Source organism: Xiphias gladius, chromosome 5 (assembly GCF_016859285.1).
Source record: "Xiphias gladius isolate SHS-SW01 ecotype Sanya breed wild chromosome 5, ASM1685928v1, whole genome shotgun sequence".
Classification (NCBI taxonomy): Eukaryota; Metazoa; Chordata; class Actinopteri; order Istiophoriformes; family Xiphiidae; genus Xiphias; species Xiphias gladius.
In genome coordinates this window covers 13858605-13877352 of record NC_053404.1, presented here as the reverse complement: position 1 = coordinate 13877352, position 18748 = coordinate 13858605, and the positions used below count along the sequence as shown (strand labels likewise).

The window sequence follows — 18748 nt, the reverse complement described above, 5'->3', positions numbered from 1 at the left end:
GACTTTTTTGTCATCCCCAGCTTGTTGAGATGTGAAGTATGTATTTAGAAGATGATTGTGCTGTATGCTGTATGTCCATAAGACATGACTCCTGAGCAGGATATCTTTGGGTTGTCTTTGTATAATAGCAGCTGGCATTGGTTGGAAGTAGCGGTTGGCATGCTAATGAGTGATACATTCATAAAATTCAAGGTAATAGAGTTTGTTTTTACATTCTCTGCTATATGCAAATGAAAAGATCAGAGTAAGATGCACCCCCCCACACATACACACACACACACAAACTCTTTGTGTCGAGGAGAAAGTCAAGCATTTGTCATCATTCATTCAAGTGGTATCTGTTGTGATTTATAACCAAATTCTGGAGCCAATCCCGAGTCCATGCATGAAATCAGTGATATACAATGATTCACTCCTACAGCTCTTCCTATGAAAAGTGTACAAACCTCTGATGTTCATCAGCATGACTCCCAGCCACAGATCTGATTAGATTTGGCAGACAACCTCTCTTTAAATCAGGACTCAGCTTCTTAGGGCTGGGGTGAGGACAGCAGAGGTGATCGAAGCAGCCTCTTCGCGGTTTGGAAGGAGCTCACTTATTTGCTGAGTCAATTGCCTTTCCAAACGTTCCCTTATTTGTCACATAAATATTTAACTGATGTCATGAATATTGAAAGATGCTTACAGGCAAGACACCTGTCTCACATTTTAAGTGTCACCGGGAAATTACTCCATCCATCTTCTCTAATGTCTGTATCCTACTACCTGTTTTATGAATTCTGACAGCTGGTATCTAAGACACTCTAAAACCTATGTTTTAAGCTCTCAGAGCAAAAATAATCAAATGAATCATCTGATTAAAGAATATACAACAAAGCACATTCTTATATTTGATCATCATATTTCAATGCACGGGCCTCAGGGTTGATGTTTTTAATATATGTGCAGGAAATTTCATGCAGCAACTGTCAACCATGGAAATCCCTTTATTTACAATCATTACAATTTCCATGAATAGTTAATCGTATTATATGCATGCTCATTTCCACTTCATGGGTAGAGCTAATGAAACATCAGACCCAAGAGGGGCTGATCTGAGAAACCAAGCATGGCAGGGTGTGTTTATATTTTTATGGCACATGGTGTCTTGCCTTGGCTTCATCGTGTTGAGCACAGCCAGAGGTCCGCTGTACCCAAAGGCAGCAAGTGGATCAATAAACCTGAGGAACAACATACAGATTAGCTCAAATAGCTGGAGTTTCATTAAACCAAAGCAAAGTCAGTGGGTCAGTCTTACCTGTCAAATATTGTAACTGAAGTACAACTGACACTGGGAGGAATTGCAGCAAGAGTTGCTTTGATTTGTGATTGGTGAAAGAATGATTCATATCCCTTACAAAGTGGATGATGACGTTCCGAGGTGAGGTCTTTAACTTAAGTAATAGTGAAAGTTCTGCATTCAAAATTTTACTTAAGTATAGGTACATAAGTATGAGCAGTATTTTTAAATGACCAGAGTGTAGGATTTAGGGGCATCTGTTGGCAGAAATTGAATATAATATTCATAATTATGTTTTCTTAACACCTGTAACTAACAATCGATGTGTTTTTGTTATATTAGAATATTATATTATATATTAGAATGAGCCCTTCATATCTACATAGGGAGCGGGTCCTCTTCCATGGTGCTTGCCATGTTGCCCTGCCATGTCTCTACAGTAGCCCAGTATGGACAAACCAAACACTGGCTCTGACGAGGGTCTTTTGTGTCTTGAAGTTACCCGAAAGCCACTGTAGATTTGCCTACACGCTTTGAAAGGTAGGGGGGAAGGGAGGGGTATTTAATTGGTTGCAATCTACAACTAGTTGCCACTACACAGTGATCCTTTAATGTTGTAGCTGGTGGAGTTGGAGTTAATTTTAACAACTTCACATGTTGTTGTGCACTTTAATCTATACAATGCATCATATTTTATAAACTGATCATATGTTGTAGATGTACAATTCTAATCTGCAAAGAAGAAACTAGCTGTCAGATAAATGTAGTAGAGTAAAAAGTGCAATATGAAATGTAGAAGAGTAGTAAACTAGATTAAAAAATAGAAATACTGTTAAAGTCCACGATTGGCTTTACCTAAGTAACACTAGCAATACTGCAAAGTAAAGGTACTCAAAAGAAAAACTCTGTGTAAGGCAGAAACATTTGTTTACAGCAATGTTAATAACGTAGCATTTATAGCCTAATCAATAATTACAAATATGGGTATATTCATATAAATATGACGGAATAGTTTCAGCTACAGATGAAACATTAATATTTTATTTGTTTCTGATCTTACCGTAATTGAAAATTCCTCCTTTTTTACATCTGTGTGTACTTATGAAAAGAAACCATTGGAAGGATTAGCATACATTAATAACCTAAGTTAAAATGTTGTCCTTGAAACAAGACATATCAATTCGTTTGGGAGTGACAGATACCAGGCCTGTGTTTTGTAGAGGTGGGCGTGGATACCCTTTGTTTTAAATCATAGAGTGTGCCTTTAAAAAGTTGCTGCAATAATGCGTCAGCAGTGTTTAATTTTGTTTTAGTTAGTCCAGGTGGTGTAGTAAAGTCAATCAACCTTACTGTTTCGTAGTTGCAACTATAACAGTCATCATTTGATGAATGTAGAGGCATAAAAGAGTATAAAGTGGTACAAAATAGAATTACTTAAAGTACATGTTACCTACCTTTAAGTATGTGAATAAATGTATTTAGTTACTGTCCATCATTGATTTCCATCTGCACCTATGTAAATGATGTCTTTGCAGAGTTGAAATTCTGAAGCTCCGCAAATCGTGTTTTTGTTCTTTACTTCTTCAGAAATTGTCTATTGCTACTGTCTTTTAAGGGCACTGTGACCTGTACACAATGGAGTGCAAAAGTACAGTCAGTTACTGGGATAATTCCTTTCCGTGAGCTGATCATAGAGCTGTCTAATACAAAAACATTGTTTCTTAAAGAACCTAATGTGCTGCTTTCTGATAATATTACACATTCATATCAGCTGGAGCATCGAGCTGTCTGTTTTCATTCCTAAATTACAGATATTTAATCAAGTCATCATCTGTTTCTAAGCTTAGCATGAACAGAATGCAAGCTGAGGAGGCATCCACTGCAAAATATAAATATTTAAATGAAAAAGACCTGAATGTAGCTCATTGAACTTAATTTTTTCACTAAAAGTAGTCGGCCTATTTGCATGAACAACTTAAGTCTGAAGCTTGAAGTGAGTATCTCTAGGAGTAAAATAAATAATGAATCAGCTTTAGGCTATGCCCTTGTCAAGTAAAAGAGAGCACTTATGGAAATAAGCTTCAATTAGGGAACAAAATGTCATATGTTGCAGTCAGTGAGGAAATTACAACTTTTCATGGTGCAGAAAGTCTTACTAATAATGAGATAATTTCACTGCAAAAGTATAGACACTTAAAAAACGAATTGAAGCAAAGTGTGATGCAGAGTTGGAGTTTGAGGACAGAAAATTAAACTTCTACCTTTTTGTATATTTCTAAATAATTTATTTAATATATTTCTAGTGAAACAATGTCACATTTTTATGGCAAGATAAATTTCCTGCCAAGATAACACTCCTTACATACACTGTATAACAAAATTAATAATTAAATATTCAAAAACAAAACTAAGAAGTGGCTTTATGTGTACACAAATGTGAATTTAAGCAAATAATACTTACAGTACAATTGTAGCTACATAATGGAATGCATTACACCAGTGTTACACGCATTGCACTAACAACAAACCAAACAAATCAACTCTCAGTTCTTAAATATACACAACAAAATATCCAGTTTGCAAATAAACAAATTTATATTACACATATTTCAATACTGAACGCTTACTGTAAGTGCACATTAGAATGATTGTTGATTCAATATCCCTTTTCAATATTATCTCACTGATACACAACAACAACCATACCATGTTACCAGAACACTAAAGGATAACATCCAGCAACACCCGTGGCTGAATTTTAAAATACTGTATACTAGAATTGTTTTTTCATATGTACAAATCTATTTACAATCAGCATTATGAGAGGTACATTGGCAAATTCACACTCACACATTTACACTAAACTTTACTGACACAGAGGACAGGCACCAAAAAATGTTGAATAAAGAGCCTTTAAATTATTAGACATTTTGAGGAAAACCTTTGTAGTAAATATGAAGCTTCAGGTAGCAGTTGGTTAGCTTAGCTTAGCATAGAGACTGATAACAGGTGCAAACAGCTAGCCCTACTCCGTCCAAAGATAACAACCCCCTTGCTTTCATGCTTAGTGCTAAACTAAGCTAACCGGCTGCTGGCTTCAGCTAAATATTAACCCTGCATACATGAGACTGGTATCAATTTTTTCATTTAACTCTTGGCAAGAAAGCAAATAAGCGGATATTCCATCAACACTGGTGTTCCTCTATAATTTTACTTAGTACTCTTAATGTGTATTCAGACAGAACAAGAAGTGAATGTTAGAGGTGGCACAATTGTATCCAAAGTCAATGGAAAGATGCAACTGGAAAAATGTGTGCATCAGTCATCCTTGTCACCTTGCTTTCCTTTACATACAGGCTCCAATGGTCTCTTCTGACTTGGCAGGTTCAACCTAATCCAACTGCTAAGTTTGAACCTGACACATCAATGGAGAATTCAGGAAATACTTTTAATAACTCTCACAATGAAAGGATTTAGGAGTTGAAACTGATGTCAGTGTACCAAAGCATTACCTAGAAAGGTTCTCATCAAACTGCATGCTCTGTATTATGAATCCAAATACTGTTTTAAAGTGTAATGCAGGGCCTCCTGTTTAGCTTTTATGCTTTAGAATAAAACAGACTGCTAAATAAACAACTTTGTACAAAAGATTTTTATGTTCCTGGCAAATCACACATGTTGCAATAACATGAACAAACAACAATTACACGGACATATTACTGATATTGTAGCCACAATGCAATCAGTATGGCACAACAATCCCTAGCAATTCATTATACTTTACACTGTATACTTACTGTACAATGTTAAATGACTCCTCCCAAGTAAATGTAAACATTCAAGGACTGAATTGCTTAAAGGCATTTCCTCTTCAGAGCTGCTGTGCAGCTCGACAGCCAGTGAAGATTGTATTTAACGTGTCACTTCAAACACTGAAACAGGGACTCGACAGTGATCCAACAAAAACTGCCAGAGTGCCTCAAATAATAAAACACATGGACCCTATCACAGGCTCAGAATCACACAAAACAAGAGGGAAGGCTGCACTGATAAGAGGGAAGGCAAAGGGCAATCTGTCTCTCATGAGAGTGATAGTGCAGAAAAGGGCATTTGTACTCATCGTGAAAAAAAGCGTCATTGTGAATCAGCATCACACTGGTCACCTGGTTTGAAGCCTCAACCATTTGGCATGTATTGAAATAACATCTCCTGCTGGTTACTTGCCAGTCTCTCTTTTTCTGTCTTCCTACACAGCACACTGCTTTGTTCTATTTGGATGCCTAAAAATATGTTTTAAAACATACTTTCCACCACACACATTCAATGCTCAAAAACAACCCCATAATGCACTTCTGGTACTTTTCTTTGTCTATGATGTCACCACATACACTGTAAGAATATAAATAATGGGACTTTGTGTTAAAAAACATCAGCTCCCTTTCTTCTTATGGTTGTGTCTTTGCATCAGCCTTGTTCATTTGGAGCTGCAGGAATCCATTAAATGATTGTTATAATAATTAAATCAGATTATGTGTCTGCTGGTGCAATTCACATTTGGATCCCGCACACAACCCCCTTAATATGTGACATTTCGCTTTGCCCAGTGTCTGAGCACACAGGAACATTAATAACAATTGACCATAATGATGTAACTCAGAAATTCACCTGTACATGGGCACTGAATCATGAAATACAAATACAATGTTAAAAAGTTGTGCTTGTAAAGCAATGCGCTTGTATTTTTGTCACTTAATCTTATTATTTTAAAGAAGCGCTAAGATTAAAAGCCTCTTCAAAGCTGATTACAGTCACACTATTTTCCTATATATTTTTTTTCTGTCTTCTCTTTATTGTCCTTTGTCCCCGTTACACTAAAGCAAAACATCCTTCACAAGTGCAATGTGTTAATAAGGAAGTGTGTATATTTTATTCTAGAGCTTACATATGCTGTGTCTTTTCTGCCTAATGTTTGGCATGAGAGTATTTTGAACAGCATGTATGTCTGTATCACTGTTTGTGTGAGTCATATGCTAGACAAGTCGTCATGACAGGAGGATGAACCCCGGCGAGTTTTTGGGCTGCATCGTGTCAGCATGGTGATTTGGGTGCTGAAGTTGTTGCTGCTGCCAATAGATGGGTGTTGGTATTTGGTGTCAGAGCCCATGTATCGCTGCAGGTGCCACCTCCGCCATTTCCTCTTGATCTCTCCTTGGACCTACGATGGATTAGACCAATAAAATGTCTGGGTAAAACTTTATAATACAGCCAGGGATTCACCATGTAATTTTGTATGTATTAAGACTTGCATTTAAGAAGAGAAAGAGACAAATTGTCTCTTTGTCGATGTTTTTTGTCTCTTTGTGGTGGTGGTTTCTCTCCTTTTAGTCATTTTCATCGTTTTGCTGTTATGTGTCTCTCTGTGGTTATTTTGCATCTTTTTGTAGTTGTTTTGCTTGTCATTTTAGTAATTTCTCTCTTTGTGGTCTTTTGTATATTTTTGTTGTCATTTTGTGTCTCTTTGTAGCATTTTGTGTCTCTTTGTAGTTGTTTTGTATATTAACAGACACTTCATACAGAGGCTTTGGTCCAGTCCTCTACCCAGTGAGCCTATTCAATAATCCATCCATGATACCACCAAGCACACACCTATCACCTTTTAACTCTGGTGGTGGTAGTGGTGGTTGTCACTCCCTTGTTCCCCATTGTCTTGTTTTCTTCCACTGTACCTACAGTAGATTTAAGTACTAGTGTGAACCTGTAATGTTTTATCAGTAGCTAATTCAAATGCCAAATTACACTGTAAATGGTGGCCTGTGTTATAAAGTGTTACCAAAGTTTTAGTAGTCACCTCTGCAATATTTATATAAATAGTTCTCCCATTTGCAACTTTCTTCCACTAACCTACTTAAGAGAATAATAATATAAGTTCATACCAAGTTCATGAAGACTTTTATATTTGTTGTTTAGAGCACCTGTAAGCATGTATCTCTTTCTATGCAAAAAAAAAAAAAAATCTGTCTAGTGCATAAAATGTGATACATTTTACATTAAACAGGAGAAACTAGGTGTTTGGGATGGCCACCAACAGCAACGAAAGCTGAAGAGATAAAGGATAGAGAATAAATATTAAAAGCTTCCACAGAAAATCCAAAGAATAAGAGATTGCCAACTCAGAGGAGGAATATCAAAAATAAGGAACTGAGGAGTAATGCAGTTTTTTTTTTTTTTTTTTTGCTCTCAATCTGGCATTATCTGGGATATATGTCCATAATTCTAAACTTTAAATCTTTTGCACAGCCTTTCAAACCAGTGCTTTGCAAAAGATTTGATGGCACTACACTGATTTGGTAGTGCACTTCCATAAAGTTTGGGGACTCAAAAGAGACACATTAAAAAAAAAGAACTGTTATCCATTTACCGAGTATAATTATTGGGAAACTAATTGACCCAAACTGTGAATTTGCTGTTTTGGGTTGTTCTGAAAGCTCCCTAAAACTGCCATATGAGACCCAGCAGGCTTTAATATTTTGTATGGTTATAGCTAAAAGGGTTATTTTGAGAGAATGAAAATCTACCTCCCCTCCTTGTCTTGAGAAGTACCAATATGGGTTCCTGTCTTTATTTAGATGAGATTAGATACTCAACATCTGGCTCATGCGCTATATTTGCTGTCTCTTTATTGATGATATCGGAAAGCAAACTGACTTGGCTGCAATAGGTTGTGTATGTTGATTTTGAATGTGTACAGTCCTTTTGAAGTACTTTTTAAATCATACTCATTGTACACCTCTGTACTGTGACAATGTATAGACAAATCCAGCCTGTATGGACAGTGGAAATACAGCATATTTGGTCATACCTGGGTAATTACTTACTGCTCTGGCACCTCTTTTTATTGTATGTCGGTGGGTGTATTGGGTTGGGGACCTTTGTGTAGTTGTCCCTTGTTTTTGTTTTTGTATATGCTTATTATAAAAGTAAGAAAAACAGAAAGAAAGGTCAAAACTGAATCAGCAGAGGACGATAAATCCATACTTTTAGTCCCTGGTATGAATCAAGCTCGACAAACACTGTATAATGCAATTCAATAACATCTTTAATTAGACCCACTCTGCCCCATAAGGCCCACTTTTCTTACTTACTTATTAGAGGTCTTTCTTATTGAAACCCGTTTCTAATTTGATTAAAACCACATCTTTCTAAAACTCCTACAGAATAAACTGAAATAAAGACTAACCTCTCCTTAAGTTTTCATGTCTTTACATAATATTCATGTATCTTTGACAGTGTCAATATTTTTTTATAGCCTTCAAACATGTTAGGGGGAGCTGGAGAGTTGAAGGGGGGGCACAGAGGGGCACAAGGCAAAGACACTTTGCCTTTGTTTGATTTTGTTTTTTTATATATGTGACAATTTCTGTAATTTATTACATTTCATGTATTTTGTTGTGACTTGATATGCTTCTCATGTAGCAAATAATAAACATGATACCAGGTCCATATTCTGCTCTTGAGGCTCCAGTAATTTAAAAACTTAATAATTCTACACCATCAAGGTTTCACACTTGACAAAGGACACCTGAAAATTGCACCAGATTAAAATTCAGGCAGCATACTGTCAAGCCCTGCCATCTAGCCCATCACTCTGATTCAATCTGGCCCAGCACTGGGAACATAACTAATCTGCCCACAGAGAGCCTTTGCAGATATCGCTAAATAGCTCCCTGCCATACAGGCTCTGCTTTTTACAGCCCTCCCACCCTGCAGGCAGAGCATAGAAAATATGCTGCGAGGAGGTCCAATGGAGGAGAGACAGCTGGAATGACCATTGCTGGTGACTCATACTCACAGCTCCATCCACCTTTCAGGACTCTGTGAGTAATGGTGCACCGAGGGAGCCACAGAGAAACTACAGATAAACTACATTTTCTGAGAATTACCACAGCACCACTGTGGGCTATCTCTGCATGGGAATCTTGAGATTTTAAAAGTGTCTCTATACAAAATGTTCACTGCGATGGGGATACATACCTCTCCATTGAGGAAGCAGTAAAGGACAGCAACCACAAAGCCCTAAAGGGAAAGAAAAACACAGATAAAAGAGCAATAATAGTTTGTGTCATTGTGAAATTTCCAGTAAAATCTGTTAATGTTGTCTTTACAACCATTTGCTCATTTATGGAAAATGTGTGGCATTCATGAGACATTACAAATTGATTACACTGACAAAAACAATGCATACCATGTGATGGCTATAGTAATAATGAGAACGAAGGATAAGAATAATGATGGGAGGAATGTGCTGGAATGGTTTCCTTGGCTTCCAGGTGCTCCGTAATGCAGTTGTGCTGTCTAGCTGAAATCTCCATCATTCCTCATTCTTATTTGATGAACTAAAATAACATTGGGGGCTTAAAACAGTAACACTGCCACTGAATCGGCCAGCGAAGTGCCTGGAGACGTGCCACAGTTTTTTGCAAGGGTTTCTTCACTAGAAATTCTCGAAGGGCAGTGCTGACAGGGTGCCAAATTATTACTTTGGACCTTGAATGGACTTCAATTTCAAAATTAAAGAAACATTTTTTTCAATGTTGGTTGACTTTCTGGGAAACTATTTCTCATAAGGCATCTAATTCAAATTCTAATTTAAGAGTTCAAAGTGAAATGTGCAAAATGTAAAATGCAGATTTTGTTTATGTAAGCACTTGTTCTTAAAAAGTTGATATCGTACCTGAAATGACCCCAGAATCAAGTCAAAAACTAGCCGTATCTCAGTCTTCACTTGCTCTGGGATGAATGCAAACACGATGAAATTCATCCCAAACAGTGGGATCAAAAGCAGCGTTGATTTTGCCAGTCTCCTGAAACGACAAAGCAAAAAACAGATTCAAATTTCTCCCTCCGGTGAAACTGATTTTCAATCTGTCTCCACATATGCCAATAATGAAATGCAACTCCAGAGTACTTTAATTTTACATTTCAGCTCAGAGGACCAGAGATGGCAGGAAAAAAAAAACAGCGTTAAAGTGTCAGATGGAAAATAGCTCATGCATTATGGCTGGCTTAAGAGATACTCTTCATCACAGGAAAAATCACTTAAACACAGAGTGCTATATCTCTGCATAAAGCAGCTGCCAGGGGGGACTACAGTGATCTGAGCACCACATGCTAGGGTTTTCTTTTCTGAAGTCCAAAAGGATTGGTCATCCTGTATTGCTCGGAGTGTATAAAAAAAGTTAAAGGACATCACAGAAAAAAATTTAATTTACATCACCAGTTGTACCTACAGGAAATATATGTGTGATTTAATTCCAGCTTTCTTTGCTTATTCATGATAATCTTCATTTATCCTGTGAATGCAGGTCACTATCAGAATATGGACTGAAGTCAGCCCAACACAGAAAACTGTTGAAGCGGTGCAGAAGATTCCCAGTGTCCTTATAGTGATCAATAACATTTCATCTCATTTCAGCTAATGAAAAATACAAATTTGCAGCATGAAAAAGACATTATATTATACTCACGAGTACTGGTTGGACTCATTTCTTCCGATATCTGGGCAGTTGATCTTCTGTCGAAGTATTCGAATGATGCAGATGAAGAGAATAAAGTTCATCTGTGAAGAATATTCAAGTGTCAAGTGAGGACAGTAAAGGGGTATTTTACAATGTAAAATAGTGCTGTTGGTTAATGAAATATTCATCAGAAATGTAAACTTTTTACTATATGAAATTCCTATATGGAAAAAATCTTGTTCAAAAGAAAGTCATTACTTCTTCTCTACATGTTTTCAGTGCTTTAACTAATGGATTTGGAGGAATGTTTGAGAAATACATATCATGACAGAAACCGGATGCTGAATTTCATTTTGCTCTGATTTGATTGTGGTGCTGCCCTGTGGGAAAATGAGCATCTCTAAGTTGTTATTTTGAGTTGGACCTCTGAACCGGCAACACAACGCAAACATTATGATGCATTCACAAACATAACTCAGCTGCTGCAGAGAGAGAAGGACACAGTGATCTGACAGCCAGGCTGCTGATCCTGGTCCTAATGTGAAATAACGCAACTGAACCTGCTTAGTTAACAGCTGCTGCCAAGAAACAAAAAAGACAAAGCAGGATATCAGCAGACATCAGTGAATGATGGGAATTTGATGTCAAAGAGCGTTTGCTTTGTGTGTACCATACTGTCTTATTTCAAATCTGGTGGTGCAATCACTAAATATCGGGTTGTTAATGTAATAGTTTGGAAATACCCATATTTGTTTTCTTACTGAGTTTTACATGAGAAGATCGATACCGCCATCACATCTATATGGTTATTATGAAATTATAGCCAGCAAAACTGAAAACGGGGAAACAGCCAGTCTGGCTTTGTCTAGAAGTAGCAAAATCCACCTGTCAGCACCTCTACAGTTCAATAGGTAACATGCTGTTTTTCATTTAGTATTAATATGTAGCTGGCCAGGGCTTGTATTCCCTTTAAAGTGTGATGAGGCTTGTTATGGGTCTTACAGTCCTAGAATTTTCTGGAAAGGAACTTATATGTTACTGTAAATTTATTGGCAGGTTACTGGAAAGGATGTGTTATTTTGTCTTTAAATCAGTAAATAATTTGAAGCTGTCCGTTTCATTCTTTATATTCATGTAATAAATATACAAATGTAACTCAAATGGTAATCTGAATATGAAATAAATAAAAATAAAAATAAATTTGGTTATACTGATCATATGCTTGTAGAAATCAATTTGACCCGGACAGAAGTGATCACTATAAGCAGTTTCCACTGTATATGGAAAATGGTGACAATGTTCAAATAGTAAAATTACTTACCTCAAATTAATTTCCCACATAAGCTAGAGAGTCTTTGAGAGAGTCAGTGCACAGTAGGACTGTAGGACTGAACAAAAACGTCTAAGTCTACAATCTACAATCATGCTATCTCTGTCAGGCTGTACCTAAGCAACAGAAATTCTTTGAGTTGCACAAATGTTAAAGTATGCTAACTTGCTCAAAGTGACAATGCTAACATGTTGCTGTTTGCCAGGTATAATATTTACCATGTTGACCTTCTTAGTTTAGCCTATTAGCATGCTAACTTTTGCTATTGACATAGCGTGGCTAATAAAGAATTTGTGAAGAAATAAGAATGCAGCTCAACACAGGAGGGATAGAGGCAAATTAATCATCAGTAAATATTTAGTTGGGGTCAGATGAAGCAGTTCTTTCAAAGAAATTCTTCCAGAAATCAACAACAACGAACTAAACTCAAAAAAATGTCCTTTTCAAACCTCTCTGAAAATGCCTTCATTTCTCAGTCACACAGCCACATATTTGCTTTCATTTGTTTACAAACACAAACCAACAAACACACAGAGTCCTGTAATGACTTAGAAGGACATTACTTTGACTAACATTCATTTCCTGGAGACTTACTGTAACTGCCTAACCCTAACCTAAACCCTAACCTATGTCTCACTTAAAAACTTAATGATTTATTCTGGCTTTAGCTTCATATTTATTGTGGTATCGGCCTTATCATAACTCACAGCAAGGGAGTAAATAGGCATAATTCTCAAAATGTCAAATTACTGCATTAGGAGCTCAAGTTAGCTTAGCTTAACACTGTTAGCTTAGTTTAACACTGGAAGCAGGGAGAAACAGCTAGCTTGGTTTTAACCAAAGTTCAATACACCTAACAATTTTACCTTATAAATCTCACCTATTAACATAACTTGCTTGTTTAATCCGTACACAATTAGAAAAAAGCCACATGCTATTTCTTGGCAATTAGCGGCCAAGCTGTCTCTCCCTGCTGCCAGTTTCCATGCTAAGATAAGCTCACTACCTCCTGTGACTAGCTCTGTATTTAATATAAAGATGTGAGAGTGATTGATCTTCTGATATAACTCTTGGTTAAAAAAAAAAAAAAGCAAAAAATAGTATTTCCAAAAATATCAAACAGTCCTTAAACACCCAAAGAACATCAAAACGCTGACTATTTTTTGTTGAATCAACATTTATAAACATTCCTCTCTTCAAAATCGCTGAATCCCCCCCTCAGCAGATGTTCAGAGGTAGATGCTATTACTGTGTTCAAAATTAAAATGGAGGAAAAGACAGCATGATGCTGGAAAATGAAGTAGATGATGACCTGTCAGTCAAGAGAAATAAACTGATAGTGATTATCCTGCCAACTTTCCTAAGTGAAATGAGAACTTTGAGGTCATACTGACCTCTCAGTGAGAGTGCCGACATATAGCAGACTACCAAAAAGATCTGGAGTTCAAAAGCATTCACATAAATAACACTGACAGTTTAGTCTGAGGTGGCTTGATGGTAACTGACAAAGATGTTTTCTCTCTCACAGGCTACGTTTTGCTTTGCAAAAGTCTGACTTGGGAACTCAGTGTGCCGGAATACTGATGTAATAGACTCTGAGTGAGAAACAAAGTGCTTAATGCTTGTAAACCTACCAGGATTGATGCCAAAATAGGCGTTTTAATGATCCACCAGAACATATCTGTGTTCTCAATTATATCCCAGCACCTGGTAAGACATGAAACAATATTAACGTACAAGATGTTGCAAATTTAAGAAAAAAATGCTAGATTTTGTGCTGGCAATTCCTTGCTGTTTTTCTTACCCCACATCATTGTAGTAGGCTTTAGCGATGCTCCAAGCTGTGATGAAAATTGTTGGACCTCCTGGGGACGTTAAAAAAAGATATAAAGTACACAACAAAGTTATTATTGCATTCCACCGGCAAGGGTCAAAACCTGTAGTCCGTCTTCAGCTGACAGTCGGTGTGGTCTCAACCCGGGACAGCAAAGACATATAAAGACATAAAAGGAGGACAGTCTCACCCCAGCCGATCAGAATGTAAGCCCAGAAGTACTTCCTCTCGGAGAAGAAAGAAACAGCCAACAATGCGTGAAGATAAAGGCCTTCCACCAGCAGCCAGAAGAAACTGGCCATTATACAGTACTGGAAGAACACAATCACTGCTTTGCAGCCAACCTGGCAATGGACACAGTACACAAAAGCATAAGTCACAAAATTATCTTCTAAGGTACACTCGTGGATACAAACTGAATAAGATTACAATGAAGATATTACAGTGTCATTTAATTCCCTTCAGTGGTAAAAATTTAGAAGAAGAAAGAATGGGCTGCCTATATGCCAACTTTAAGATAAGACAATTAATTTTTGATTTGAGATTCAGACACGCACACTAACACACACACACACACACACACACACACAAACACACATATATTTCCAAGTCAAAAAGGGACAAAGAGTACCATCAACCCCAATGCCTCACATGGCAAACTGAGGGTAGCACAAATCGGCTTGATTGCAGGTTACTGGGACTAAATGCACCTCTGAGCTTTCAGTGAACAATACATAACAGACAAATAGTGAGGTGACAGAAAAAGGTTATTCTACACTGAAAAGGTAGTTTTTTATAGTCTAATATTAGCAGTTGTTTTACCTTGAGAATTTCCAATAATGGGAATTTCAATGAATGGAACATGTGAAATATCTTTAAAGATAATTGGTTTTCTTGCACTGGTTAACCAGTGATACAGTGACTTTAAAAGTCATCAATTCAAGAACCGACTCAACACTTTTATAAACCGTTTATAAGGTAATACTTAATGGCTATATAATGGGATAATAAATCATTTACTAATGTTTCATAGTTCATATATAACCACTAATAATTACAATAGCTCAATAGTCCTTCAGGATGACCCTCTAATAGACCATTTGATCACTAACCGTCTGAACAAAAACTGACTTATTAAGAATCTATTAACATTTACAAACACAGAAAAACTTTCTGTTAATGTCTAATAAACATTTCTAAGTACAGATGATTTACTAACATTTGCTATTGGCTAGCAAATATTAGAAAGTGAGAAACTCATCATCATAATTATTTTATAACATTCTTAACTGAAGACATGATGTTTATTACCCCTTATTTATAGCTTGGTGATATTAGAACTTAAGAATTGATCGCGAGAGACTCTCAACATTAGAGAGGCTTCACTCATTTAAGTATATGTACACCAAAGTACATTCACCAAGCAATCTATTTGGAACTATTAGGAATAACGATTAGGAATAATCCAATCAGCAAATCATGTAGCAGTGAAATGCATAAAGTCATGCAGAAACAGGTCAGGAGCTTCACTTAATGTTCACATCAAACATCAGAAGGGGGAAAAATGTGATCTCTGTGACTTTGACCGTGGCGTGGTTGTTGGTGCCAGATGGGCTGGTTTGAGTATTTCTGAAAATGCTGATGTCCTGGGATTTTTTTTACGCACAATAGTCTCTAGAGTTTACTCAGAATGCTGCTCCAGTGACTGGCAGTTCTACAGTAGAAATGCCTTATTGATGACGGAGTGTCAGAGGGGAATGGCCCGATTGGTTGAAGCTGAAAGAAAGACTAGGGTAACTCAGATAACCAGTTTTTACAACTGTGGTGAGCAGAAAATCATCTCAGAATGCACAACATGTGCAGTACACCACGTTGGGTTTCACTTCTGTCAGAAATCAGAGGCTGCAGGCTCACCAAAACTGGACAGTCGAAGACTGGAAAAACATAGCCTGGTCTGATGAATCTCTCAAAAAAATCTGCCATCCACTGCATGAATCCATGGACCCAACCTACCTTGTGTCAACAGTCCAGGCTCGTGGTGGTGGTGTAATGATGTGGGGAATGTTTTCTTGGCACACTTTGGGCCCATTAATACCAATAAGTAATGGTGTGAATGCCACAGCCTATCTGTGTATAATTGATGAAAATTTACACATCTTCTAATGGCTACTTCCAGCATGACAATGCACCATGTGACAAAACAAAAGTGGTCTCAAACTAGTTCCAGTGAGTTCACTGTACTTCAATGGCCACCCCGGTCACCAGATCTGAATCCAGTAGAACACCTTTGGGATGTGGTAGAATGGGAGATTTGTAGCATGAATGTGCAGCTGACAAATCTGTAGAAATTATCTGAGGACTGTTTCCAACATCTTATAGAACTGTTTTGAGAGCAAAAGGAGGCCCTACACCAGTAATAGTATGGTGTTCCTAATAAAGTCCTCGGCAAGTTTTATTTTTCACTGATAGTAGGCACCCCTGTGATATAAGCCATATATTCAGATAGCAAAATATAAACTCTTATCTTTTCCAAACCAGAGGAAGCAAAGTAAAATGCAGAAATGTTACAGCATATATTTTAGTAAGCGAGGGACAAGAGAGGAGTACTGAAACAAAAACATGCAGCATAACACGATCAGCTGTATTCTGGTTGGCTGACAAGCACAACATCACAAGCCTTCCATCAGGATGGTTGAATACATTCAAAGTTCAGTTTGCTCCCATCGAATGCAGAGTGGGGAGACTGCTATTGAACTTGTTAAACAAAGATGCGTATAAAAGGTTCATTTTCCTAATTGTTTGGGGGGTCTCTTTCACAGCCTCCTTGGTCCAACACGCTTTGAAACACACTTTCACTGCATAGGTCCAAGGCTGATACACGTACCATGAGCTACATACAAGCTGTTTGGGGATGACCATCCCAGAGATCTTACATGGAGGTCATCACAGAGATAAGAAAAATCAATACACTGTACCCATTTAAAAATGACCTGTGACCTGTGAGAGTGAATGTGTTGGTAACTTTAGCAGATGTACTGCACCAGATGTGAGGCATGGGATGAAATAGGAGGAGAGGGAAAAGGAAAAGGTGTGATTAGGTATGGACTGATGCACATTATGGATAGAGAACTGTGGACAGTAGAGCATTGAGGTAAAGACAACGAAAAATGTGGTTAAAAAAACACAGAGTGGATATAAATGAGACAACAGCAGGAACAACTGCAACATTCTTTTTCTTTCAGACAGAGCTCATCCTCCTCCCACATGTCAAAACAAGGACAAACAAGTCATGATATAATGCTGAAAATGCCACAACTCTTACCTCAACTCGAAATGCTAAGAATGATGAATGAGTACGAAAAGTGTCACATGAAAAATGAACTTAAGTCTAATGCCCGAGCCCCTGCAGAAGAGTCGAACTCTTTATGGATACATGTGCATCATTAATCATCATTGAAGACTGAAGAAGATGATGTCCAACAGCTTCTCATTCATAGTTTAGTACACTGATCTCTCACCAGTTTCCTGGGATAATACTCTAGGCCATCTCAGTACATTTTGTGTCCATTAAACTGATTACTGAACCACGTGTATGTCATGTTGTGGTTTGAGAATATATTAGCATAATAGGCCATGGCAGAGTATGACCACATTTACTCTAGTATAGTGCTTAAATAAAATTCTGAAGTACTTTCTGTATTATTTCCAGTTAATGCAACTTTATAGATCTATTCAGCTACATTTCAGATGGAAAAAATTACTTTTTACTCCAATAAACATCTTAATGTGCAAACTAGTAACCACAGATGCCAAATAAATGTAAACACTAAACCTATGATGAGTTTTTAAGATATGATGGATTGGGATAGGTTAAACTACAGCAGTATATAAAGTAGTTGAAACTATACAGTTAACAAACTGCTGTAGTCCAAAGAAAACCATGTATTTATGGATTCAGATTTTTTTCAGATAAACTGAAGAATTTAGTGTTACTTTGTAGCCACATTTCACCAACTTCTTAACCTAAATAAACCATTAAAAATTGTGAAAACACAGGGCTCTTTTTCTCAGCTCATGAAATGTTGACACTTTGAAGATGCAAGGTTTTCCCAGGACACAGGACAGGATGAAATGCTGCTTACACAGTAATGCATCAGTAATAATAATTCAGCCATATTTCAATAATAATATAATATTGAAATGCTGGCTTCTTCTGCCTAATGACTACATGTATATAGATACTAACTAATAAGTACATTTTGCTTTTGATTTTTCTGTACATTTCTTTAAGTCATGCCAGACTTTCACTTTTAAAAAAGTATTTTTAAATTGGGGTGTTGCTACTTTTTTGATCAGCAATTCAATAACCAATTAAATTTAACCATTGATGCATATACTGTAAAGACTGATCTTTATATTTTATACACAATATGTGAATGTATATCAAAAATACGTGTATAATAATATTGGCATAACAGTGAATACCAGAATACAAATGACATAAAAGAAAAACAAAACAATGAAAACCATAAAAAAATAAGTACCTTCTTGTAAGCTGCTCTTAAAAACTCACTTTTATCATGAGGCTTTTTTATGGCCATATTTTAATTTGCCAAACATGCATTTGTGCAAGGTTGTGCGTGAACACGTATGTCTTTGCACATGTATAACTATGTTTATATATTGTATGTGGGAATGTACATGTATATACATTATATATGTGTATATGTTATTTTATTTTGTCCTTTCTTCTGGCTAAAGATCTAAAATTCTTGCTATTTTCAATTTAA

The 18748-nt window shown here is 36.8% G+C and overlaps 1 protein-coding gene across 1 annotated transcript in view; it reads right to left on the bottom strand.

Annotated features, from left to right (window-relative positions):
* Positions 1-3641: 3641 nt before the first annotated feature.
* vipr1b (vasoactive intestinal peptide receptor 1b) overlaps positions 3642-18748 on the bottom strand; it is a 53380-nt gene continuing 38273 nt past the window's right edge. The window contains exons 7-13 of the mRNA XM_040127649.1: positions 14149-14302; positions 13929-13989; positions 13759-13831; positions 10804-10895; positions 10011-10140; positions 9311-9352; positions 3642-6494 (exon numbers count right to left, since the gene is read on the bottom strand). Of these exons, the coding sequence (XP_039983583.1) occupies positions 6303-6494; positions 9311-9352; positions 10011-10140; positions 10804-10895; positions 13759-13831; positions 13929-13989; positions 14149-14302 (744 nt within the window). The 3' untranslated portion in view covers positions 3642-6302. The remainder of the gene's footprint in view (positions 6495-9310; positions 9353-10010; positions 10141-10803; positions 10896-13758; positions 13832-13928; positions 13990-14148; positions 14303-18748) is intronic.